The sequence below is a fragment of the Pelodiscus sinensis genome, chromosome 2 (assembly GCF_052426305.1).
Source record: "Pelodiscus sinensis isolate ZL-2025 chromosome 2, ASM5242630v1, whole genome shotgun sequence".
Classification (NCBI taxonomy): domain Eukaryota; kingdom Metazoa; phylum Chordata; order Testudines; family Trionychidae; genus Pelodiscus; species Pelodiscus sinensis.
Genome location: NC_143053.1, coordinates 202,621,561 through 202,647,893, shown reverse-complemented (window position 1 = coordinate 202,647,893; position 26,333 = coordinate 202,621,561). Strand labels below are relative to the sequence as shown.

At 42.3% G+C, this 26,333-nt stretch overlaps 2 protein-coding genes across 3 annotated transcripts in view; one reads left to right on the top strand and one right to left on the bottom strand.

Annotated features, from left to right (window-relative positions):
- Positions 1 to 11,440, top strand: part of LOC149525417 (dynein axonemal heavy chain 11-like) — a 73,602-nt gene extending 62,162 nt beyond the window's left edge. The window contains exons 16-20 of the mRNA XM_089776662.1: positions 3,213 to 3,395; positions 3,477 to 3,592; positions 4,163 to 4,275; positions 7,204 to 7,344; positions 10,687 to 11,440. Coding sequence (XP_089632788.1) covers positions 3,213 to 3,395; positions 3,477 to 3,592; positions 4,163 to 4,275; positions 7,204 to 7,344; positions 10,687 to 10,934 — 801 coding nt within the window. The 3' untranslated portion in view covers positions 10,935 to 11,440. The remainder of the gene's footprint in view (positions 1 to 3,212; positions 3,396 to 3,476; positions 3,593 to 4,162; positions 4,276 to 7,203; positions 7,345 to 10,686) is intronic.
- A 507-nt stretch (positions 11,441 to 11,947) lies between these two features.
- The window catches only part of CDCA7L (cell division cycle associated 7 like), a 38,627-nt gene continuing 24,241 nt past the window's right edge, over positions 11,948 to 26,333 (bottom strand). For both annotated transcript variants that reach the window (XM_075922234.2, XM_006138348.5), the window contains exons 3-10: positions 24,964 to 25,098; positions 24,025 to 24,381; positions 20,227 to 20,301; positions 18,155 to 18,343; positions 16,050 to 16,181; positions 14,445 to 14,594; positions 12,342 to 12,478; positions 11,948 to 12,152 (exon numbers count right to left, since the gene is read on the bottom strand). In XM_075922234.2, coding sequence (XP_075778349.1) covers positions 12,122 to 12,152; positions 12,342 to 12,478; positions 14,445 to 14,594; positions 16,050 to 16,181; positions 18,155 to 18,343; positions 20,227 to 20,301; positions 24,025 to 24,381; positions 24,964 to 25,098 — 1,206 coding nt within the window. In that variant the 3' untranslated portion in view covers positions 11,948 to 12,121. The remainder of the gene's footprint in view (positions 12,153 to 12,341; positions 12,479 to 14,444; positions 14,595 to 16,049; positions 16,182 to 18,154; positions 18,344 to 20,226; positions 20,302 to 24,024; positions 24,382 to 24,963; positions 25,099 to 26,333) is intronic.

Below are 26,333 nucleotides of genomic sequence, written 5' to 3'. Positions count from 1 at the left end.
TATATTTCTTTGATACCCCGTTTGCATTCATACTATTATCATACTCAGAATTTAGTTTCCATAAGGAAAAAACAGATGCTCGACTCAGCCAAATTGGATGTCATTGTTGGTCTCTATAAAAGATACAGTAGAATGAGGATTTATTTGGCAATAAAAAAAACTTTTCCCAATTACCACTTTGCTTCTTGAATTCCTGACAACTAGCAAACTACAGTTAATGAAAGCAACTTGACTATGATTGCTTTTTGGTGCAGAACATTTTCATAATTGACTTAAAATAGGACTCTCAAGCTGCCTTCACAGAACAGTCATATCTGTTCAGGACATGACCACTTCCTAGTCACATACAAATTATAGGGGACATTTGTGAGAACGATGTAGTCTTGGATTTCCACTTTGCTATGTGATTTCTTTCCTGTGCTTCTCTCATAAAAAACTGAAGGAGAAAACTTGGGTAGAAATCACTATACTCTTGACTATCCCACGGCATGTTCCCGTCTGACTGTGGACCAATGAGACTATGGCTGGAACTGGATCAAGACAATCTGGTGCCATAGACACTCCACTACGTGACTCCTCCATGACTTCTTATGACCCTGGGAGTTACATTGGTTGGGAGCATTCCATTCCAGAGAGGCAGGAGCAGCAGTATGGGGCTCATTCTCCTGGAATTGGCAACACGAGCTCCCCCTCCTTGGGGACAGCAAGTGACTACTGTAATGCACGGAGGGCAACAATGGAAGGGGGCAAGTATCAGAGGAGTAGCCATGTTAGTCTGAATCTGCATAAACAGCGAAAAGTCTTATGGAACCTTATACACTAAGGCTGTGTCTACACTGGCCACTTATTCCGGAAAATCAGCCGCTTTTCCGGAATAATTTGCCAGCTGTCTACACTGGCCCCTTGAATTTCTGGAAAAGTACTGACGATCTACTGTAGAATCATCAGTGCTTTTCCGGAAATGGGCCAGTGTAGACAGCACAGATTTCTTTTCTGCAAAAAAGCCCCGATCACGAAAATGACGATCGGGGCTTTTTTGCGGAAAAGCGCGTCTACATTGGCACGGACGCTTTTCCGGGAAAAGTGCTTTTCCAGAAAAGCATCCTGCCAATGTAGACGCGCTTTTTCCGGAAATACTTATAATGGAAAACTGTTCTGTTTTAAGCATTTCCGGAAAAGAATGCCAGTGTAGACGTAGCCTAACAGATTTATTGGAGCATAAGCTTTCATGGGCAAAGACCCACTTCATCAGATGCATGTAGTATAAATTCCATAGGCAGGTATAAATATACAGACACATGAAAAGAAGTGAGTACCAATCAAGAGGAAGGCCAGAGATAACGAGATCAATTCCGTCAGGGAGGATGTGGCCCACTTCTAGCAGCTGATGTGGAAGTGTGAACACCAAGGCTATGTCTACACTGGCATGAATTTCTGGAAATGCTTAAAACGGAATACTATTCCGTTTTCAGTTTTCCGGAAAAGGAGCGTCTACATTGGCAGGCTGCTTTTCTGGAAAAGCGTCTGTGGCCAATGTAGACGCGCTTTTCCGGAAAAAAGCCCCAGTCGCCATTTTCGCGATCGGGCCTTTTTTCTGGAAAAGACTACTGGGCTGTCTACACTGGCCCTTTTCCGGAACGGTGTTCCGGAATAAGGACTTATGCCCGAGCGGGAGCAGAATAGTTTTTCCGGAATAGCGGCTGATTTTGTACAGTAGAGCATCGTTGCTTTTCCGGAAATTCAAGGGCCAGTGTAGACAGCTCGCAGCTTATTCCGGAAAAGCGGCTGATTTTCCAGAATAAGTGGCCCAGTGTAGACACAGCCCCAAGCGAGGAGCAACTGCTTTTGTAGTTGGCTAGCCATTCACAGTCTTTGTTCAATCCTAAATTGATTGATAGCATCAAATTTGCAAATGAATTGTAGCTCAGCAGTTTTTATTCTTTGAAGTCTGTTTTTGAAGGGGGGTTTTTTGGTTGCAGGATGGCTACTTTTAAAACTGCTGTGTGTCCAGGGAGATTGAAGTGTGTTCCTACAGGTTTTTTTTATGTTACCATTCCTGATATCTGATTTGTGTCTGTTTATTCTTTTACGTAGGGACTGTCCAGTTTGGCCAATGTATATAGCAGGGGGCATTGTTGGCACATGATGGCGTATATTACATTGGTAGATGTACAGGTGAATGAACTCGTGATGGTGTGGCTGATGTGGTTAGGTCCTGTGATGGTGTTGCTGGTGTAGATATGTGGGCAGAGTTGGCATTGAGGGAGTGGCATGTATCTCAGCTGTGTAGGGCATCTCCTGGGCATCTTCCTTCCTGCACCATGCACGCATCCCCTGCTATAGTCATGTTTGCAGCCTCCCTGCGCCCGCTGAAAGCAGTTAACATCCTTTGAGATGCTGAGACAACCCTCATTTTTCTGGGCCATTGCGCCAGGCTCTGCAGCCAAAGGCAAACATTGCAACTTTGGATACACGCTAGCTGTTTTCAGACTCGCTTTTGCAATTCTAAGGGCTAGAAACCTGCATATATATGTTAGTCAAATCTGAGTTTCTAATATAGCTGACTCAAGGAACTAGGACCCCAGGTTGGGCCTATTTGACTTATAGCAGCCCTGATTATGAGGTGATCTGGGGCATGGCTCTTAAAGCTGGAGTGCCAGGAGACTCTCAAGCCTTGTGGATCTCTGCCACCTTTGTGTCTTCCAGGCTCGCTGCGCTTTTCCTCTGTGGACTGGGAAGTATGGCTTAGCAACTGACTGTCACCATAACCCCAGCTGTCCTCGCCCTACGTCCCTTTTCTGTGGTGATGCACCCTCCAATAGGCCAATGAAATTTTGCAGCATTTATTGCAAGTCATGCATAGACAGTGGCTTGCTTCCTACCTCATCTTTTTTCCCTAGAGGATTGGACCCTCTGTGGCTGTTCGTTTTGCTCCTGTCCACACGACAGCGTGAGACTATCATATGGGCTTTAGGGGATAGTCTTCCAAAATATAGGTTGAACTGAACATCTGGTGCTTTTTACAAGTCCTTGTTTAGTCAATAATAAACGATCTGTGCTTGTCTGATTCCACGGCTGGGCAATGAAAAATCAATATTAGCATGTCAGCTAATGTCTGGGGCCATGAAGCACCACTGTCATACAAATAATCTTGGGTCTTGTTTGAATCCCTAATGCACACATTTCTGATCGCTCTGTATTGATGTGATAAGGTTAAGAATATCGTGGATGATATTCTGGAGAAACTTCCCGAAGAGTTCAATATGACAGAGATCACACAGAAAGCTGCTGTTCGGAGCCCCTATGTCCTCATTTGTTTCCAAGAATGTGAGAGAATGAACCTTCTCATTCGGGCAATACACAAATCACTTAAACAACTGGACCTTGGGTTGAAGGTAAGAGAAATGAATTTTCTTTTACTCAGGAATAACTTCATAATTCTTTAGGGTACTAAGTGAATTTATTATCCTTCACAGGGGGAGCTGACATTTTCGCCTGACATGGAAGCACAGCAGTCGGCATTGCTTTATAATATTGTACCTGATGCATGGACCAAGTTAGCTTATGCATCCACCTATGGCCTTGCACAATGGTAAGTGTGCTACAGCACCTTACCAAATAAACGTAACTCATGTTGCTTAATTTCAATGGATGTGGTTATTCCTCTGCTGTAAAAGTGCAGCATATGCTTCTTTCCTGTGCATTTTAAATGTGTCATTTAATTCAGTTCACTCTTATTCTAGAGAGAAATGACTATTGCTGGAATACTAATCTTTAAAGTGTTTCTGAACTTTTCCAGCTATGCTTTTGGCAAAATTGGAATTATACAGTGCAACTCAAAGGGGATAATGTCACTGCATCCCCATGACAGAGTGGGTGGATTATGTGCCCAATCGCAGATGTATTAGCCTCACTCCTTCGGCTCTTTTCACATCCGATTCCTTGCACCGTCTTTATGCTTTGTCTATACTTAGAAAAGAGCTAATCCCATCCTAGCGTTGGCTTCTTAATCTATACCTGCTTTTTGACTTCTTTAGGCTCATGCTTTTTTCCCCACAGAGAGAGACTGCAAAATTTATCTGGTACACAACATTTTTATACACGGTCACTGTTGTTCACATGGCCATGGCAGCAGTGAAGTAGCTGCTGCTTCTTGTTTCAGGATTAATGACCTCCTTCTGCGGTGTCGAGAACTTGATACCTGGACACAAGATCTTGTGCTTCCAGCAGTGATGTGGCTTTCTGGATTCTTTAACCCTCAGTCCTTTTTGACTGGTGAGTAATAATGGCTAATAACAGCTAAAGGAACAAGGTCATATTTTTTTCAACCCCAAATTATTGGATTGACAGTTTTTACAAACAGGTTTTATTGTTAACTTAAACATACCTCTGCTGTGTCTACACTGGCGCGATCACGCACAAAAGCAGCCGCTCTTGCGCAAAAACTTGCTGCCTGTCTACACTGGCCACGTGTTCTCGCACTAGTAAACTGACGTTCTAATGTATAAAATCAGGGCTTCTTGCGCGAGAACTCTAATGCTCCTGCTCAGGAATAAGCCCTCTCGTGCAAGAGCTCTTCCAGAAGAGGCCAGTGTAGACAGGGAACATGAATTTCTTGCACAAGAAAGCCCTATGGTTAAAATGGCCATCAGAGCTTTCTTGCGCACGAGAGCATCTACATTGGCATGGATGCTCTTGCGCAACACCACATGCCAGTGTAGATGCTCTCTTCTGGAATAGTTTTTGCAGTAGAACTCTTCCACACAAGAGTTTTTGCATGAGAACGCGCCAGTGTAGACATAGCCCTGTGGTATTAGCAGTGTTGACTGATGCTACTGTATGAGACTGAATGAGTGAAATTGACTAGAAACAAACTGGTTTATTTTCTATATCCAAGTTGAAAAGACAAATTAAGATTTTTAAAATGTTCACTGTTGACAGTCTAATGTGTTCTAGAGATGTGAGATACCATGTTTGTTATTTTTGACACTGTCCCTTTAAAAAATTTGTTGGCAATCTTGTTTAGTACATCCTGGGGGCCCTTACTACCTATGCCCTAGTCTACCCTAAGAAGTTATTTCAAAATAACTCCCCTTATTTTGAAACAACAAACAGAGAGTCCACACTACCAAGCCCATTATTTCGAAATAACTCCTGCTTTCCACGAGGAATAACGCTTATTTCGAAATAAGTTATTTTGAAATAATGTCCTAGTGTAGACATGCCCTTAGTGAGCTAATAGCTAGGTGTTTCAGGTCCATATGGAGTACTACTTACTCCAATTGATTCAGTGAGATTAATAGCATGAGTAATACATAGTTTGCACAATCAGACATCTGTAAATGGAGAAAAGTCTGGATGGTGAGAAGAGAGATGCTGAACTTGAGTTACATTTTTGTGTTTGATTAAAGCAAAAGCTTAAATTTAGTTTGTAACCATAGCTTTTCCATTCAGTATTCTTTAAACTAAATGGCTGTGTCTAGACTGGCAAGTTTTTCCGCAAAATCACGATTTTGTGGAAAAACTTGCCAGCTGTCTACACTGGCCGCTTGAATTTCCGCAAAAGCACTGACGATCTCATGTAAGATCGTCAGTGGTTTTCCAGAAATACTATGCTGCTCCCGTTTGGGCAAAAGTCTTTTTTCGAAAGACTTTTGCGCAAAAGGGCCAGTGTAAACAGCACAGTAAAGTTTTCTGCAAAAAAGCCCCAATCGCAAAAATGTCGATTGGGGCTTTTTTGCGGAAAACTGCGTCTATTGGCCCCGGACGCTTTTCTGCAAAAAGTGCTTTTGCGGAAAAGCATCCTGCCAATCTAGACATGCTTTTCCGAAAATGCTTTTAACGGAAAAGTTTTCCGTTAAAAGCATTTTTGGAAAATCATGCCAGTGTAGACGTAGCCAATGTGTTTAATATACCACTCTGTTTCATGCCTTTTATTCTTCACTTGTAAAATATTTTAATAATGTAAAGGAAGTGAGAAAAATAACTGACGTTCCCCTCTTCAGCAGTTTATTAAACTGGTCCCTTAGAGTCCATGTTTACAATCTAAAGCAACTACGTAGAAGCCATTGCCAAGCTTCAGCAAGTTTTCACTTTACCCAGTAGTTGGTAAAATCAAATTCCCTCTCAGGGACTTGCTACCCCACTACCCTCAAGTTCCGGCCAACCAACATCTCAACATATTTAATTCTTCAGAACCCCATCATCACTGGACAGCTGGTGATCCCCAGGCCATAGCTTGGAAATCAGTGCACTAATGGGAGTTACACAATGAAGAGAGATTTGTAAAAATGCTTTAATTCAAATTCACAGTAGCCAGTAAAGACATTCAACTAGTCCTTCACGTGTTAGACTAGAGTCTTGGAGCAGAGTCCTGAGGCTTATGCAAACACACACCCTTTTCTCTTTCAGCCTCTGTCTAGTCAGTTTGATGACTCTAGTCATCTAACTCACTAAGGATATGTCTACACTGCAGGCTTCTTGTGCAAGAACTTTTTGTGGAAGAGATGTTCTGCAAAAAGTTCTTGTACACAAAAGTGTCCACACTGCCATGTGCTTTTGTGCAAGAGCACCCATGGCAGTATGGATGCTCTCTTGCGCACGAAAGGTCTGATGGCCATTTTAGCCATAAGGGTTTCTTGCACAAGAATCCCCTGTTGCCTGTCCACGCATGTCTTTTTGTGCAAGAACTCTTGCGGAAAAAGGCTTATTCATCCTGGGGAGAGGAATAACTCTTGTGCAAAAAACCCTATTTTACACTTTACTCTACTTTTTTCTTGTGCAAGAACAGGCTTGTATAGTGTGGATACTCCGCAAGTTTTTGTGCAAAAACTCTGCAGTGTAGCCGTAGGCCAAGTGACACAATGAATTAGCAATAGCAGAAGCAATAACTTCTGCAGCATTCCTAACTTTAATTATGAATCAGAGAGTAGGCACCTATTTTTGTGCGCCCAGGTAGATATGTATTTTGCTGTGTTGCAAGAGACCTGACTTCATGTGTTTTGTTTTTAGTTTCTGAAAAGTTCAAAAGCAGTGTATACAACTAATTTCTTGCAATTTGAGCTATTGCAAACAACTGCCAGAGCCGCACTCAGCTTGGTAGCTTTCAGGTATAACAAACTTGGGAAGCATACCTGAGGAGTTGTGACATTAAAATTACTGTCAATGGTAAATGGCTCAGAGTAATGTTGGCTTTTTTTAAAGCTATTATGCAGTGCACAGCCCGCAAGAATGACTGGCCTTTGGATAAGATGTGTCTGACGGTAGAGGTTACCAAAAAGTTCAGAGAAGATTATGGCCACCCACCCAGAGAAGGAGCATATATTTGTGGTCTTTTTATGGAAGGTAAGATGTCTAGTTTAACTGCTTGATTTAATCAGCCTTATAATTACTGATGTTAGAATTTTTCTGCATGTTTCTCTAAAGTGGGTCATTGTTGCCACAAGTAGTTAGCTCTTCACTAGTCATTTTGGGATAGATGATAGATTTATTTAGGCCAGGATTCATACAGAGCCAGTGTCTCTACTCCATAAACTTACACTAGCATTAACAAAGCATTAAGCTTGACTGTACTGTAACAGAGCAGCAGTTCCACTACGTAGCCATTATTAAGAAACACTTCCTGTTTGACACCAAGACTTTTAATTGAATTGTCTTGAACCTTGCAGTGCTCCAAGAGTAGCATTGGCAGGGCAAAGTTGGTGTCATCTCAGCAATAGGTTCCAGAGATACAGCTCTCCTAAAATGAACCTGTTTGCAAGATAACCTGGTTTTAACAACTTTTTGCTACACTTGAGGCCAAACCAAACATATTAGTCACACTTATCCTCCCCAAAATAATCTCAGCTATTTGGAATTTCTCTCAAATTCCCTATGGAGAAGCAATACTGAAAAAGTTAAAATGTAACATTTGGTGTGAGCTAAACTGAAATGACTAAAAGCATGAAATGTGCACAGGCAGCAAGAATAGCGATCTTCTGAAACTAGTCCTTCTGTTAAGAATGGTAACTGAGCTGCATCTGTGCACTCCATGTAGGAACCCTGCCTTAACAGCTTTCTGAGGACATGAGTTGTGCCCTGCTGGTTGTACTGCCATACTCCTGGAGCTCCTTTTTTGAAAGTTTTGCCCTGAGAGAAAAATCTCTCACAAACCAGTAGTTAAGTGCTCTAAAATCAACCTTCAGAGCCTTTCACTTTAGAAATGTCAAGACATGAGCCTTGTCTAACAGACAGCAATAGAAGACTGCAGCGGGCATTTATGCTAATGTAACTGTTTCTTGTGCAGTGGCACTGAGCATGGTCAAAGGAAAGCAAATGGGTAGGTCAAGGGGTTCCTGACGCAGTGCTCCACCACCCCCTTTACATGAGCTGCTCAGAACGTTTTCCGGTTCTAACACTTTGGTGTTGAACCAGGAATAGTTTCCTAGGCTGCTGCTTGCAATTGAGAAGAGGTCCCAGGGTCATTGTTGCCCCCTGCTGCTTCCAAGATGAAAGTGGGATCCACAGTATTTAGCAATCTGCCCCCCCCCCCCCCCCAGTACTGAGAACAGGCATTTAAATGCAGAAATGTGGGTGAGGAGCTGGGAATGGGCATGTTCGTTCAGTAAAAGGAACGGAGCACTTCATATCTCTCTGACTTGGATGCAAAAGAGCCCCTTCCCCATGTGCCAGAGCCCACTGTTGGACCGTATGCAGTGAGGGATGCTGGAAGGGATTCAGCTTTGCTCCATGCTATTCCCTGCATCCTTTCCTTTACCCTGAGGAGCCTGTGTGTGGGCTAGAAAAGATGATGATGCAAAAATAGCAAAATCACTGTCAGTATGTTCTAGGGCACATGGAGATTCTGAGAAGTTATTTCAGACATACACAGACAACACCATTTTGGATTATTTAATAACAGTTAAAGTTTGCCTTGTGCCCTTTCAAAATGTTAACTTCAGTTACACTCAGTCTAACGCTCACTTCTGAAAGCCAGGAAATACAAAGTTATGGTACATGCCACTCCAGCAGTGCTATCTGAGTGATGTCCCAACACACATACTGGATGTAATAGGAGCAGAAAGGTTTTTAACCTTTGCATTTGGGACTACCTACCCCACTCCCTGGACTACATTCAAACCTTAAGTCTAATCCATACAAGTCTTCCCATACCTAGAAAATGTTCCTACCTGCTCTTGCCTTAAAGATCCTTTTGTGACACTGCCCTTCATTTACCCCTAAAATCCAGGACCTCTGCTCATGTATTCCACCCCAGCTGACCACCAACAGAACACACTGCTGAAGAGAGGCATACCTGGTCACTGGAAGTGCAGTACACTACCACCTCTTGTCAGAGCAAAGTAATATCTGTCAACCTGCTTCAACTAAGCCCTTCACCATTCAATACAGATACTCCTAACACACTGAAGGCAGATAAACTGAAATCTGTGGAACACAAAGAAAATCAGAACTTGTTCTTAGAACTTCCTCTTGACTATTTATTGTCCCACCCTTTTCCCTTACTGAACCTTTGATAGCAGCAATGAGTTTGTGTTTCCTGGTTTTTAGAGGAAGGAGGATAGGTGAACTCAACATCTGGAAGGACACAATGCAGCATAGGACAGCTTTTATAATCTTGTGCTCATACACACAAGCCTGCTGTAGCTCCTAGTTGTGTGCAGCTTTGAGAGATGCAAATATATTTTTGTTACTAACAAAACTGTGCCTAAATACAGTAAGCTAAAAGATCAGTACAAGATAAGCTTTTCCTTATAAATCTAATAATTTGTTTAGCCTGTTTTATAGCATATCCAAACACAGTATGGCTTTACACATCTCCTCAATTTTCTTATGAATCTTACATCAAGCAGAATTCACAAATGACAGGGGTGCTTTGCACAATTTTTTTAAACAAGTACCGTTAAGCTTTAAGAGGGATGTAAATTTGAAATAGCATCTCCCCCTCTCCCAGGGCCTATTCCTGTGTGCACCTTCATCTCCCACTCAAGTTAACTGAGGGCACTTGGCAGTTTGCAGCATATAGACTTTCAAGTGTGAACACCTGGCACAGCAGGTATTACCTTGATGAAGCTGTCAAGATCAACCCTTATTTCCCAGAGAGAGGTTGATCTTCACTAGCTACATCATGGTAAAAACTTACCTGGGCCTTTTCTCCAGTGACATGTTACAGCAAGCCAATTATGTCCAGCTGGCTATTCTTGCTGAAAGAAGGGAAGGTCAAGAGCTCAGACTCAAGTATCTACACTCCTATTTTAAACCCTACAGCCTGAGCCCTTGACATGCGAGTCCCTGTTGTGTGTTTTTAAATTGTACCCTGAGTTACTCCATTTAGATTGGTGTGGAAAATCCAGCCCCTTAACTTCCACTCTTCTAGTTGTAGAAGTAATGTTGCATCACGCATGTTCCCACAAAGAATAGACCACAGTCATTTAATCTAGAAGGCAGCATTAACAAAACTACAGATTCTAGCAGGCATTTCTGTAGTGTGTGATGAGATCTACAAGTAAGAGTATGCAGCTGCACTATAGAATACCATGGACTACAGTTTTGCCCTCTGGCCATATCTGCTCTACCCTCAGGCAAGGTATTTACCAATAAGCAGCTATTAAAAATGGAGACTTGAATCATTTGTATGGCACACAAGAGCAGCATTTATAACACTCAGAATTGTGTGTGTTCTTGCTACAGGAGCGAGATGGGACATCCAGTCAGGGGTCATAGCTGAAGCCCGGCTCATGGATCTGACTCCAGCAATGCCAGTCATCTTTGTACGAGCTATTCCAATGGAGCGACAGGACACCAAAAACATATATGAATGTCCAGTATATAAAACTAAAAACAGAGGCCCCACATATGTTTGGACTTTCAATTTGAAGAGCAAGGAGAAATCTGCTAAATGGGTACTTGCAGGAGTAGCTTTACTCTTGGCAGTTTAATACTGAGCCTACAGTCACATGGAAAAGGAGATAAATGTTTCTCACATTATGTCCTACTGTGATAATGTTATACAACACTTTAAAAGTGTGGATCTCTATAAACTGGATTTACGTCCTTTGTTAATCAACATTTTCCCTCAGTTTATGGAAAATTAAAACAGCTCCATGTACTGTTTTAACCCACAAAATGCTCCTCCATGGTTTATCATCTCTACACAGAATGAAACATACAATATTTTACAAACAGTTTGACAGACTGCAGTAATATGGGTTTTTTAAACAGTGTTGTCTATAAAGCCTGCCTTTAAGCAGACATGTGCTCTTGAACATATTAAGCAGCCAATTAGGAATTAAAATGAAACTTACTTTGCACTGTAAAATTAAAAGAGTGTATAGTGTTCTGACTACAGGTGCATCACTGTGCCAAGCTCTTTTCTTCACAATGAGCAGCGTGTGTCATTTATTTTTAAACAAAGAGGAAAAAATGTTTCCCCTTTACACCCCTTGCACTCTCAAGTTCTTGAGATTAAAGAGGAGGGAAAGGGGGAGCGAACAGTTAGGTGGTAAAAACAGCACATAATTTCACTCCAGTTCTGGGTGAATTGTAAGTTTCCAAAAACGGACACTCTCCATCTTTGCAGGGGAAAACTTACTTTTTCCCCAAACTGAGGAATGCAGTTACTTGATTTGCTCATGAACCAACAGCAAAGGCTTTGACTCTTTTGGTCAGGGAGTAGTATTGTATCCCCATGCAAACTGGCGTGGGAAAAGACTAAAAATGTAATAATACTTTTTGGCCTAAGAAAAGTATTTTTATTTTAAGATCTTGGGCTCCCCCCCCCCCCACTGGTTAAATTTTAGTGCTACATAATTTCCCTTCACAGCTTTTGGAGTTGAGCATTGACTTGGTTCTGAAGCTCTACTAAATACTAACCACTAAAGTTTTAAAAGTGCTGTTCTGCTCTGTGTGTACAGACGAGTCTGCAGAAAATAATGGATCCTCTATTAAAACATTTTCTTGAGAAATCTTTATATAAAAGACCAATCAGTAAAAACAAATACAAGGTATGTTCTACATTTCTATCTTGTATAAACATAATTGTAATTTTTTTAAAACCCTGAACTAAATTTTTTTAAACAAAAAAAAAAAAACTTGTCTGCAGGTCAGGCAGCTGTGCTCAGCATCCTTAATTGTCTTCGCTCAGTTGTTTTTGTAAACTAGAAAACAAGTAGAGAAATGTTACTTTATGGGAATCTGATATTTTTAAAAGCATTAACAAAAGCATAGAACGGTGTTGGAAACCCCAGCCATGGCTTGCCTTGATCTGGCCCATGAGGCTCAGGCCTCCTCCCCACCCCCTTAGAGCCAAGACAGCACGTATATAAGTTCTATAATCATCATCTTACCTTTCAAGATATTCTTTAACATTGTCATAACCATAAAATTTTGCCAAGTGGATAAGCATTCCTGTGGCACAGCGGCCATCACGCTTACGACAGTAACTGCAGTTACAGACACCACGACAAGGCGGGCAAATCCAATCCTGAATTACAGACAAGGAGGGAAAGGTATAGGGGCAGAGTTATCTACAGAAGTATTATACTAGGTACATTAAATACCTAGTAGGCAGTTGGGTAACCATGTAACTACTGAAAATGTCAGTGGTTACACTGAAAATGTCAGTGGTTACACAATTACACGCACCCACAGCACAGGGTGGCAACCGGCTCTCTGGGAATTGGTGCATGCTGGAAGCTAATTTTGAAACCACTCTTGTGCACATCAGCTCCTGCCTACTGGCCCTGCTCCCAGGGAGCTGGCTGCTGCCCCAGAAACAGCTCTAATAGAGCTAACAGTGCAGGGTGGCAGCCGGCTCCCCAGAAGTGGGGCAGGAGCCTGCACATAACCGTTAACAGTTTAAACAGGTTTGCATTAAAGATGTAAAAGTATAACCATCTTCTTCACCCCATTAATGACCCTAAACAGAAGTTCCACTTCCTGTAACAGAGCTCATGATACTGTGTGTGTGTTAGTCTCTAAGGAGCTATAGACTACTTCATGTAACAGTACTTTATATAAGGCAATACTGTATTATGTAAACAAATATTGTAAGCACCTTATCAAAGATTGGTTAATCAGTGTGCCATACTGAAAAGAACACTATCCGTTCTTTACTTTGAAAAATTCCTAGCTCACCCTCAACAAATTCTAGTAATAATGATTTCCTGAAAGATATAGTGTTGTAAAATAATTGAAAGAGTGAGGCTCTTCCATTCCAGCACCTTAGGAGATAAGTCTCCATTATTAAGATTCAGGATAACTATGGCTGAGCCATATTGAAAGATTATACCCTGGTTGGAGCTAATTGGATCAAAGAGAGGTAGAATGTCTCTGAGCCCAGAAACAAGCAGAGAAGGTCTTTAAGCAGGAGCCCTAGGCTAAGGTTTATATTTCAGTTACCAGTGAACCCAAATTCCAGGGAGGGATGGGTTTGTCACTCAGCAGCTGTGTGAAAGACAGCCAGTTTATCTGAAAGGGAAAACATTTTGAAAAAATGTTTTTTAAAGACAACATTAAAAAAAACAGACAGGAGCTCAGAGCAAGGAGAGGTGGTTGGCTCCCTGCAACACGTGACTTCAGGAACTGCATCAGACAAAAAGATGGCCATTGCTCTGGAGGGCAGGGAAACTGCTTAACAGGGTGACAGACCCAAGATTTTGTATAAAAATGTTGGGCTTTTCTGTTATTAGGCTCAACTCTGTTATGCTGGAAGGTGGATCTGATTACTTCCACAAGGATAAAGGGGGGAAGAAAGCAGGATTTGTATCTCAGCCAGAGAGGAGGGCAACAAAAAGGCAAGCCTGGAAAAGCAGCTTAGGCTGAGTTTTATGGTGCTAATTGTATATGAACTGCCAAGAGGGATAGTTTAGTGGTTTGAGCCTGCTAAACCCAGGGTTGTGAGCTCAATCCTTGAGGGGGCCATTTAGGGATCTGGGGCAAATCTGTCAGGGATGGTACTTAGTCCTGCCAAGAGGGCAGAAGACTGGACTTGACCTCTCAAGGTCCCTTCCAGCTCTATGAGATAGGTATACCTCCATATTATAATTATTAAGACAGCCAGACCCTATGAAAGGGAATTGATTTGGACACTACAGGTCTATGTGCTCTGCTGAAGACAGACTAAGGGCTCTGGGAAAGAAAGAGGACCTACATTCTTGAGGTTCTTTCCAATGTTTACATAGCAGACAAGACCAGTGTAAGCATCAGGAAAGCAGGCACTTGGGAGAATCAGGTCCCCTTTCTTCTAAGCCTCATTAGTTATCTTTCCCGCTCCTGAGTGCAACTAAGAGCAGGTTGAAAGCACCACACTCTCATCCCTACTTCAGCAAGATAAATATCAATCCCTGCCACCCCACTCAGGCTTTTATGTGACATAATGTTTGTATTTCACATTATGCAAGAAATCCATGATGATTTTGAAGCTACAAAAGTCTTAATTGGATACCCACGGGGTCCAGAAGGGCTGATTTCACATCTTCACCATATCGATTACGAAGACACGGTCCACAGAACTGCCCCCTCACACCACCGCACCCTTGATTACGACAGACTGTCTTAGTATCAATTGTCTTCTGCCGACACTGATGGCATGTACTACCCTGAAGTTGGAAAGGAAAGGGAGAGAGAGGAGTAAAAATTCAGCATTTCATATCATGATGAACTTCTGATGCCAGGAATTGGAATTCTCTAAACGCACCTCTCAGCTTGAGGTAGAGAAAACTAACATTCCTCCTTCGGAGCAAGATGCAACTAGATTAATAAAACACCAGAAAAAAACGTAACTTCCAACACCATGATTATTTCTACAGTCTTTGGAAGTATGCGAGCTACAAAACACAGAGACAAACCCTGTTCTGAATGCTTAGGAATCTAATGTGTCACATGAGCCCATGTTACATTTCTGGTTCCAATCCACCCTGGGCAAAGGCTAAGAACCTACAGAGTCATTCAGCAGTGATTTCTCTAGGAAAGTAAGGTACACCATTGCTACACACCAAAAGGATCTCCATGCAGGTCTCTGTGGTGAAAACATGGGCCCTTAAAGGTGGGGGAGGGAGGATGTTAAACAAGGGAACATGGCGATTCTCTGAACTCTTTAAGGGTGCAAAGGCCTCTCAGGAGCGGGAGAAACACTGCCTAATGGATGCATATATTTACCAGTCGATACATTAGACTGCCGCCCCTCTACTGCATCTGCAATCCACTGCGCTAGAAATTGAAACCTATGACTCCCTCGGAAGTAAAGCACCATTAACCTCAATCTTTGCTGGGAGGGATTCTGGAAGCAAAGAACCGGAGCAAGAGGAAGACAAGTGCAATCTCCATGGAGTAATTACTGCAACTTATTTACCCTCCTGCCAGTAAGGCCACCAGATGAAGAATACCACATGGCCTACAAAATAACTATATACACTAGTCTAAAGAAATCATAGGATTAGGTAAGCTTTGTGCAGTGATTCCTGTGACAGCATCAAACCACAAATCAGAGGGACCCGTGTGCATTTTAATTTTAAAGTATGCACAAGCAATGTGTCAAAGTGGGTGTTTAGAAGAGCAGCCCTGCTTATGCAACAACATGCCAGAGACACACAAAAACGTCCTTTTGAATAGTCCTGTCTCTTCCAGGTTCTAACACTTCAGGGTAATTGTGGTAAGGGGGACAGAGGAACACAAATGGGATCTGGAACCAAGCACCTCTAGGTCATTGGCTAAAGCTGAGCCCAGATCATTCATGGCCACGCCCACTATCATCTAACAGCCCTTTGGTGGAAGCAAATTAATGGTCTCAATATAGTTCCCACTCAACAAGTAACAGCGGCAGAACTTGGCCACAACTGGCAAGAAATGGCTAAGTACAGAAAGTGCATTACATTCCCCTTGCTAAGGAGAGAAGATTCCCTGCTGTTCCCACTCACTAGATAAATATGCAATGCAGTCTCCAGGGCTCTTACTCTTCCACGTTTCAATGAGCACTATATTCAGTTCATGAAATGAAGTAGTTAATCATACGCTCCTCACTCTAAGCAGTCAAAGGGAAAAAAGCAGAAACCTACCAGGACTTTATCATAGATTTTATCTTTAACTGTAATTGCGATATTCTCCAAGTCCTCATCAGTGATATCTTCAACAGGACGGTAAGATGAGTATTTAGATGACCTTCTTCTTTTGCGCACTCCACAGTCACCCTACAAAACAAACTCATCTCAGCACCGTTTGTCTTATGATGGGCAAAGAGCTTTTATCTTTAGATCAAATGTGCAATCCCACAGGCTATGACTATAACAGAACAGAACATATCAAGTAGGGTTTGTAGCCCCTCTAACTCCATATCCTTCCTATCATCCCAGTTTTCAGTGCTTTCATTAGCTCCTCTCCTCTTCATCCTTATTCCCCTATTGCTTCAACACTCTCAAAATTCCTATCCTACCTCCACTGTCTCTGTTCCTTTAAGGAAATCTGTCCTAGCCCTGACTCTCCCATCACCCCCATCTTTCAGACCTCTGGCATCATGTTCCAACAAATGCCTCATCCTTTCCTTCAATGGCAATCAACCACACCACCTATAGACTTCCTGCTTCATAGAAAATAAATATCTGCCATCCACCTTTTCATCTCTTGCTCCCTCCATCTCCAGCATCCACAGCAGCCTAATTTTCTTCACTCCCAGTCTCATCCACAAGCAAGTGTGAGGGTTCTGCCATGTACAGCATCCCCTCTTTGTCCAGTGCATCCTTTCATTTTCCTTGAGCAATGCGCCCATCATATTCTACACTCCCTCTCCATGTAACTTATCTGCCAGCCACCGACTCCTCCCTAATCTTCTCTTGACTTTGATACTCCAAGCTCTCCTGCTTCTCCTTCCAATCCCTACCCACACCCTCTAGATATTTCAATTTTCACACTAATTCCTATCTGGCCACTCAGTCTTTGCACTCATATCACTTGCCATTCAACACCAGATCAACTCTCCAAAATGGCCACTCACTCAACCTCGTCTTCCTTCAGCACTATTCCCTCTCTGGTTGCGCAGTAACCGAGTTCCCTTTACAACCATCACCTCTACTTCAATGTTGCCCATATTTTTACTCTGTGACCTGCCATCCATTGGTGTCTATAACTGCTCTGCCTCTCTGAACCCTCTTCTGATTTCCTCTTCCCTCTCCTCTTATGGTTTAATAAAATTAACTCTACTTTCTCCTCCAGCATTGATTCTTTTCCACCTCTCCCCAATCAAAACCTACCCCAATAAATCCAAATGTTGGCTTATCCCCAACATCCTATTTGAGCACCCCTAATCTACTGACTGCCTTTAGAGAGCCTCACGATCACACAGATATCCACCTGAAAATTCATTTTCTCCTCTTTCCCTTCTGCCACATTCCTCACCTAATAGTGTGGATTTCCTACCTCTCTCATTGCTGTTACCATTTATGTTGGGGTACCACACAAAAGGACCTAAGCAGGGTTACAGTCCCATTGTGATTCAGCATGGCACACAGACGCAACACGAGCGAATCCTTACCAAAGTTTACCATTTATTAGCAGACATGACACACAAGTATGACTGATAAAACGAGGTATGGGGCAGGAGGACAAATGTAACAAAAAAGTAACATCACATGACTCCAAAAATTATTTTGTTGCTTATTTTCAAATTCTGATTGGGTGCTTTCCAAAGTCCTCTCCCATTCCTTTCTCTCTCCCCCCCCCACACCGGTTCTGACCAATTCTTAACTTGAAGTTCGGCAAGTTCAGCCTCAATTTCTGCTCCCTTCTAACACTCTCCCTCCTTCTCTTCTGTCACCTCTCCCCCCACCTCTTTATCACCCCAGTTCTTAGCCTGCTGGAGCCTAGCGCGCCCTGGGCAACAACTGGATTTCAAATAGTAAATAATACTAATATTAGACAATGCATAATCATATCATTAGATATACTTCAAATGAGATGGGTTACATACTGGAACAGCTTGGGCGACTAGAGATGGGAGAGGCTCTGGGATCCTTTTTTCCCTCCTGTTTCTAATCCCAGCACAAAGGCTCTAAATGCTAGTTAACTCTCTGCTGCATCTGTCCCCACTCCAAATGCTTGCCAGCTCTGAGCAGCTTGAGTGGCATCTTCACACGACAAGGATTAGTAAACAAACTAAACTGGCAAATACCCCGCTCAGTCTCTTCTTTAGTAAGAGGTTTTGTTGTCTGTAATTATGGAAGTGTTCTGCAAATTTGGCTGCAGACACAGTGAAGTTTTCCAAGGCAAATTTCTCTGGTGGACGAGCATTTCTGGTTGGGTTTGTACGACGCTCTATCTGGCCTTCAGAAAATGTCCTCCTTGGGGTTTTCTTCTGTTTCTACAGGGGAAAAAATGGTTTCTATTAAAACAGTCACATCAGCCTCACTGCTATGTAATTGGGGTGGGAAGCAACCAGAGATTATATGGGCATGAAATTACCAGACCTATATATGTGTCTGCACAGATCTAGGAGGTAATCCTGGCAAATTTAGTACCACAAACCAATGCGCAGAATCTCTCTGGATGGGAAACTTGCTGCAATATTCTGTAATTGTTACTTTAAAAAAAATTGGAAAAGTGAGCATATATGTAAAAAATGAGTAAGTAATCTGTCATCGGGACAGGAGCATTCCAACTCTCTATCCCCAAGATTCTTTCCAGAATAAAAATACTGAATACATATTACTAGATTCCAGAGATTTAAAGTAGGTTTAATATGTCACAATTAATACTTGAAGTGCCATCAATGATGAGCCAGACTTTCATATATTTTGTAATTTAAAATATGAAGACAAACATATTTATCTTTTAATGTATCTCAACATATTTAAAATATATTAAGACACAAATGACAAACATTTTACAAGGACACCTCCAAGTCAGGAACATGTCTGTGCAATCCTCCTCATGCATGTGGAATACTTGGTAAATTAACATTATTCCACAGTAATCACTGTGGATTAGGGATTTCTAAGCCAAAAAGAGATGCTCCAGAGGTAGAAATAGAAACATCCTGCTATGCAAGACTGACTGAATTTTCCCATCACAACTCTACTTAAAACATGGATTTTAACAGAAAGAAAAATTAGCAAGAAACTGACACAATCTGAAAACAAACTTCAGTTTCTTCACTCTCTCTAGCTTTCCAGCTACAAGATCCTATTTGCCCTTTAACCACCATTCTCAAATACAGGCAGTCCCCGACTTATGTCGGATCCGCACTTACGAATGGGACTCTCTCGCCCCGGAGCTCGCAGGCAGCGGGACCGCCCAGAGCGCAGCGGTCCCGCCACCTCGACCTCCGAGGTGAGAAAAGCTGCTCCGGGTGCCCCTGGTCTGCTGGGGACCGTCTCCAGCAGACCAGGGACACCTGGAGCAAAGCCAGGGAGGCGCAGGACTCCGCCGCCGCTGCAGCTTTGCTCCCGGTGTCCCTGGTCTGCTGGATACGATCCCCAGCAGACCAGAGGCACCGGGAGCAAAGCCGCAGCGGCGGCGGGGTCCCGCGCCTCTGAGGCTTTGCCAGAGCAAAGCCTCAGAGGCACGGCACCCCGCCGCCGCTGCAGCTTTGCTCCCCGTGTCCCTGGTCTGCTGGGGGGGGGGGGCGCGCAGCTAGTGCGTCCCCTCCTCCCCAGCAGACCAGGCTTTTGTTGTGGACCCTGGGGTAGAGCAGCTGGGTGCTGCCAGGTTGGTCCTGCAGGGACCTACCTGGCAGCCCAGCTGTTCTGTCCCAGGCTCGAGATTCAGCCACTGTTGAAACTGATCAGTGGCTGATTCCAGGAAGCTGGGGGCAGAGCAATTCTGCCTCCAGCTTCCTGTAGTCAGCCCCTGGTCAGTTTCAGCAGCAGCGGCTGAATCTGGAGCCAGTTCCGACTTACATACAAATTCAACTTAAGAACAAACCTATAGTCCCTATCTTGTTCGTAACCCGGGGACTGCCTGTACATACATTTGTTTGTCCAGTGTCTCATGAGCCTCTCTGGGCCTAAGTTAATGAAGTCGTGCCTAATTTCACTTCTGTATATTCAAAAGAAACACTGTGCAATTTGAGATGTTTCTTTACATGCATATCTTGGTAACCTAGCCCTGCCTTTTTACATAACATCTAACTAATATCAAATCAATACAAATAAAATTCCCAAAAAGAAAAACATTCATCAGAAGACACAAATCTCATTAAAGTTCAGCTACAATATACATTTAACCAAACAGTGAAAAACTTACAGAAGGAGTTGAGGTTGGTGTTTTCACTGGAAACAGTTCAGGTATGGAATTCAGTTCTGCTAATAATTGGGCAAGCTGAAATTAATAAAGAAATCCTATTGAAGTCTTGCTGTAAACTTGAAAATATTTAACCTACTCATTCCTTACCATGCTCTGCTCTCACACATTCTCAGTTATTTCAAATACATTAAATTCCAGTGTAAGTAACCATTCTTTAAAACACTTCATTTAAACCTCTACCCCTAAACATTCTGCAGCAGATTTTAGCACCATGAATCCCATTGATTTTTACTGAAGTCGTGCAGCTAAAATCACATCCAACTCTGTCAAATATGGCTCTAGAGAATTGTGTTATACTGAGGTTACAGTATCCATGACCAATAATGACTGAAATTTTCACTTAACATGGGAAAGCTAATCCCTTGACAACAAGAGTGGACCTAACTGTATCAAGGGATTATAAGAGGTAAGAGGTTTCTTGTGGGCTCTCTTGGCACATATACTTTCCTAATACAAAATTGCTAGCACACTGTTATTTTGACAGTGCAGACTTAGGCTATGTACACACAAAGCTTACATTGGTATAAATTATGTCGCTCAGGGATATAAATAAGACAACCCCCAACACTGATGTAACTTACACTGATCTAAGCACCCACGTGGACAGCAGTAGATGGGCAGAACAGCTACTCCCTGTTTGCAGGGGGCTGGAGTAATTAAGTCAATAGAAGACCTCTTCCTAGATGGCATAGAGCAGCAGCAAGTGCTGTATTTAGGGATGTTCGATATTGGGTAACTGAAGAGTCAGGCATGAGTTCTTAGTGGCTATTCAACTATTCTATAGCCCTCCCGTCTCCCCCGAGGGGGGGGGGAGCGGCAACCAGTGCAATCTGGCCCCACTCCCAGGGAGCCCCCTGCACCTTATGCTGCTGCCTTTGTATCAGAGGCAACAGCAGCGTGGGGTGCCAGGTGGGAGCTGGTCTCTGAGAGGAGCCAGTTTAAAAACCAGCTCCCTGTGCACACTGGCTGCCTCTCCTGCCCCCTTCCCCTCCTGTGCTGCTGCCTCAGATACAGAGTGCTGCTCTGGGCAGGGAGGCTGCATACAGAGGGGTGGTCTGTACATGGGGTGGTCTGAACTCCCTCCAGCACTGGCTCCTGCTTCCCTCTACTTACAGGAATGCGAGTAGTTGAGAAGATCAACCGGTAAGCCTAGGCTTAGCTGCTAACTGTATACTCGACTACTCGTTTACATCCCTAGCAGCCAGAGTCTTAGTGACGTTTTGTTGGCTGATCAGAATTTTCTCCTAGTCATTCTTATCAGAACCCAGTGAGAATAGTCAGTAGCTTTCCTTTTACAATAGCCCAGCACAAGTTCTTTACTAGTGAATCCACAGCTCACTCATTCCATGGAGCAGATTGGAGGTGGCCTAGCTTTAGTAATAAAGCTTTGTGTGTATGTGAGAGTATGAACACACCTCTTTGCAAAATAAGGTACTAAAATACTCCTGTTGGTCAGCACCACCCCACCATGGCAAGTGTGATGTCACCAGCACAGTGCAAGCTAGGAAAAGCAGCAGTAACACTTCGATGTACTTATAATACATGAAAGACCTAAACTCAGGTCCTGGACCTGTGCCTCTCTTCTCTACATCACCTTGACTGGCTGTTTTGAAATACTATTGAGTTGCTCTGAAGGGGGTCAGAGGCTAAGTTTCAACAGCTGCTGATGTAACCACCACCAGGCAGATTTCAACCTGGGACCTGTGGAGCTCAGTATAGGCACCTCTATCCTCTGAGCTAAAAGCCAGCTGGCTCCCAGCCTGTGTTGGAGAGGTCTTTTGGTCTTATCTGTTGCATGGGACAGTGAACCACACTAGATGTGTGGGTAACACTGATATTAGGGAGCACCGTAAGAAGGAAAGACCTGAAATGGGGGAGATTTTTGGCTATCAAGCCTCTGAAATAACCATGGCAAAAATTACATGTGGACATGAAAAGGCCACAATGAGTACATGGCATTTCTCAGTAAAAACCTAATGTGATTTTAAATATCTAAAAAGAGACATATTAAATATCCCCCATTAGTAGTCTGGAGGAGAATAAAGAAAACGTTAAAGAAATTCACACAGATACTAAACTGGGAGTGATTTTAAATACCAGTAAGTACAAAGGATAGTTATTTTACCCACATGACCGTGGGTTCTGCTAGACATTTCCCCAGAACAGGGTCAGCTGGGGACTCCCCAGCTGACCCCAGTCTCCACATAGGGAAGTGCTGCACAGCTGATCTCAGGATCAGCTGTGCCACGCTGCTGCTTTGAAGTACCCTCACTTCCCCCCTTTTGCTGTCTCTATCTGATAGTTGCAGGGGGGAGGAATTGACTAATCAATTAGTCCTTAACATCCCTAGTAAGAACAGCACAATTATACAGAGGAACCAAGATAGATTAGGAACAAGGGTAAGAAACTACAAAGTGAGCTTTAACTTGGAAAGATACAAGCCCGTAGCCCTGGAGGGAAATAATAAAATGTTCATGCCCAATGGGAAGCAGGAACAAGAGAAGCAGTAAATCTGAAAGGGCAACAGGAGTCCCAAGTATGTTATGGGTTTGTATCACAATATGGCAGCAGTAAAGCCAAAGGCATCACAGCACAAAACAGGAAGGTAACGGTCTCCCTCACACATGATGCACCAGCATGAAAGTTTTAACACTTCTCAAACAAGGGAACAATATACACTTAGGGTGTGTCTATACAGCAAAGTTATTTCGGAATAATGACTGTTATTGCAAAACAACAATGTGAGCGTCTACACAGCAATTCCGTTATTTCAAAATAATTCCAAAATAACAAACGGCTTATTCTGGCTTCTGTAAACCTCATTCTATGAACACCACCACCTACTCCAAAACAGCTATTTTGGCATGTGTATATGCTATTTCGAAATAGCCCCTCACCAGGGCTATTCTAAGTTACTCCTCCTGGGGCTCTAAATCAAGATAGCATGTCCACATTAGGGAAGCCTGCCTCGGACGAATTTTGAGGCTTCCCTGCAGTGTAAACGTACTATTTTGAAATAAGCTATTTTGGAATAACTATTCCAGAATATCTTATTCTGAAATAACTGTGCAGTGTAGACGTAGCCTTAGAGATACAAAAGTCTTGATTGCTTTATCTTATTTTTCCATTTAGAAAACTGCAATAGATCTCAGTCACTAATGCAAATTAGCAACTCTACTGTACAATCTCACAATGAAGCACTTAAGAAAATGGACAGCAATGCTTTTTGATAAGGTCTAGTTATAAGGTATGATTTCACCACATAAGTAACCTGGGCTAATCCCACTCCTGTCCACACACTTAAACCTCTGCCCTGGGTTTTGTGGTACTTTCAGCCCAAACTAGCCGGCAAGGCTCAGGGTATACAGGCTGGAGCCCAGGTGAGGCTTTCCACTCACGCAGGAAATCTATACACTTTGTAGCAAGAATGCAACCACTTCAAGGCCTTTCCCTGTTCCTCCCAGTGAGCCTAGGGCAGACAAGTTTCCCACAACTCACTGGGAGTGGCTCAATTTACTGTAGCATAAAGAACCAAGGAATATCCTCACAGAAGGCCTAATGATGCACATACAAGAGAGTGTATCACCAGCTGGACACAGTAACTCAAGTACGGCTTTGCAGTGTGGCTGCTCACACCCGCACAAAGCTAGCCTGAGGACTCGAATGCCACTAACTCAGTAACTCTGTAGTGGAAGACATACCCTTATTGAGTATTAACTTTCGTCGGCTGGGTCTTACCATGGCTTTATTTTCTTTGATGTTCATGGCTCTTTTAAGCAGAGCACTGGAGCTTTCTTCCTGCGTCTCTTTAACATCCTCCTCAGACTCAGAGGCAGACCCCTCTAGTTTCTTCCATCGCTTGCTATTTTTCTCTCTTGTGATAGTTTTAGGGGAGTTATTGTCTTGCAAGTGTAACTTGGAAAAAGTTGTTTCGGGCACCTTCTTCTTTGTAGATTTTCTTGAGGGGAACTGAAATGCCACACGAAGGCCAAAGCTTCTTCTCTTGAGGGAAGCCTTCTCTTCTGCCTCGTCCTCCTCGCTACCCAGTAAAGATAAATGATTGTTCTCTCCATCACTCAAATCTGATTCCACTGGCTGAAAGCAGAGATCATTAGTATGGTATATTGATAGCTGTCACATGGGAACCAGCCACTTTTTACCCTTGTTATTAGAATAAGTATCAGAATCTGAAAAACTGGAAACTTCATTGTGTGTTTTGCTAAAGAGTTTAAAATAAAAATAAAATGTTTCACAGTGGGTGCAATTCTGTCCTTTGCTCCACCAGCTCAATGCCCACTAATTATATAAAGATGTGAGACATAAGGAGCACATAGATTTTGTGTTGAACCTCAGCACAGGAATGAATTTCATTCGCTGTGAAAAGTTTCTAATCTCCTATCCTTCCCTTAAGCAGATAGGACTTAGTTATATGCACTAGTTGATACTTTCCATCTCTGTCTTTTATGATACATTAATAAAAGATTAACTATTAAGGAAAATTGTGCTAAAAACAAATACTTAACCAAACAATTATTTTCAGCACAAATCTTTGACACTGTTAAATAAGAAAATAAATTTCAACCAGCAGTATGAAAACACAAGGACTGTACAAAGAAAGAAAAAGGGGCAGGAAGAGTCCATGTATGAATCTGAATACAATGAAAATGTTAGCTTTACCTTTATTCCATTTGCATTGTTTACATCCAGCTCACTCGGAGCAAAGCCCTCAAATACTTCATTCTCTGAATCAGTGTCTTCAGTGAAAATTCTCCTCAATTCCTCAGTCAGGTACTTAGATTGAAATCGAACATCCTGTTGAACAAGTATACAGGAATTACAACAACCAGGACACAGTTTGCATCCAAATTTATTTCCCAAGCCAAATCAGAAAATGCTTAATGGAAACGTGTTACTAAGCAGATGGTATGTTCCTGTGAAAATGTTAAGTGTAAAATCTGTCACAAGAAAAAGATGCACTGGGTTTAAGCCCTATCAGTTATTTCAAATGAACAGGGATACTTTCCACTTTTGCTATGTTTTTTAAAGGTGAGCTCAGATAATTTTTTTAAAAATTGAGCTTGTATCCTTCTTTGCTTCCTTATGGTGCACAAGCAGAGCTAAGAAGGATTTGCTTAAAAATAGATTTGTTTTTAAACCTCAGAAATAACAATTCTGGTCTTCTGTGAGTTCAATGGAAATGTTGGGAGAGGTGGTCTGTCACACTTTAACTGAAGTGAAGAGGAAACTAATCAGCAAAGGTTCCCTTTACCCAAAAAGTCAGTTCATCACTGAAGTTCAATAAAGTGAAAACAAAAATGAAAAGTTTTAAACAATCTAACTAAAAATTCTTTTGCTCAATTTCTACTCTCCTCCTCTGCTCTTGGAGTATCATTTTATTAATTCTCTGGTCATCTTAGTGTCTTCGAAACTAGATAGAAAGCAAATTTCTAACATTAAAAACTAGTGAAAAGAAAAATATTTTCCACAAATAAATAAAGAATCTCCAAATGCCTTTCAGGTCTTGCATGCACATCAAATATTTTACACACAAGTGGTTTACTATACATATAAAAAAAGCAGCAATATACATCTCATGATGAGAAAGGGAGATTTTAAAAGAAACAATATAAAAAAAACTTCAGAATTTACATCAATGTGTCACTACTGCTATTGCAAAAAATAAGACTAGCTCAGGGCAGGGTTCATACACACAATCACATTGCACCTGCCTTTTGAAACTCAGCATCATTCAGTTGATACAGTTTGCTTCTCCAGTTTTCCTTGGATGTTTTTAACTCCCACACAAGATACAGAAATGACCTTTCATACAACTACACTTGGCTAAAAATCTTTATTTTTTCCTTCAATTCCCTCCCTTCCCCAACTTTAATTATACACTTCTTTATATTGAGATAATATCTGGTGAAAAATAGATATAATAGATGAGTGGAAAAACTTGCAGGGGAATAGAGGAAAAATCATTGCATATACTGTTTCTTTACACTTAAAAGATCTCCTACAAATTATTATGGGTAATTGGAGTGAGT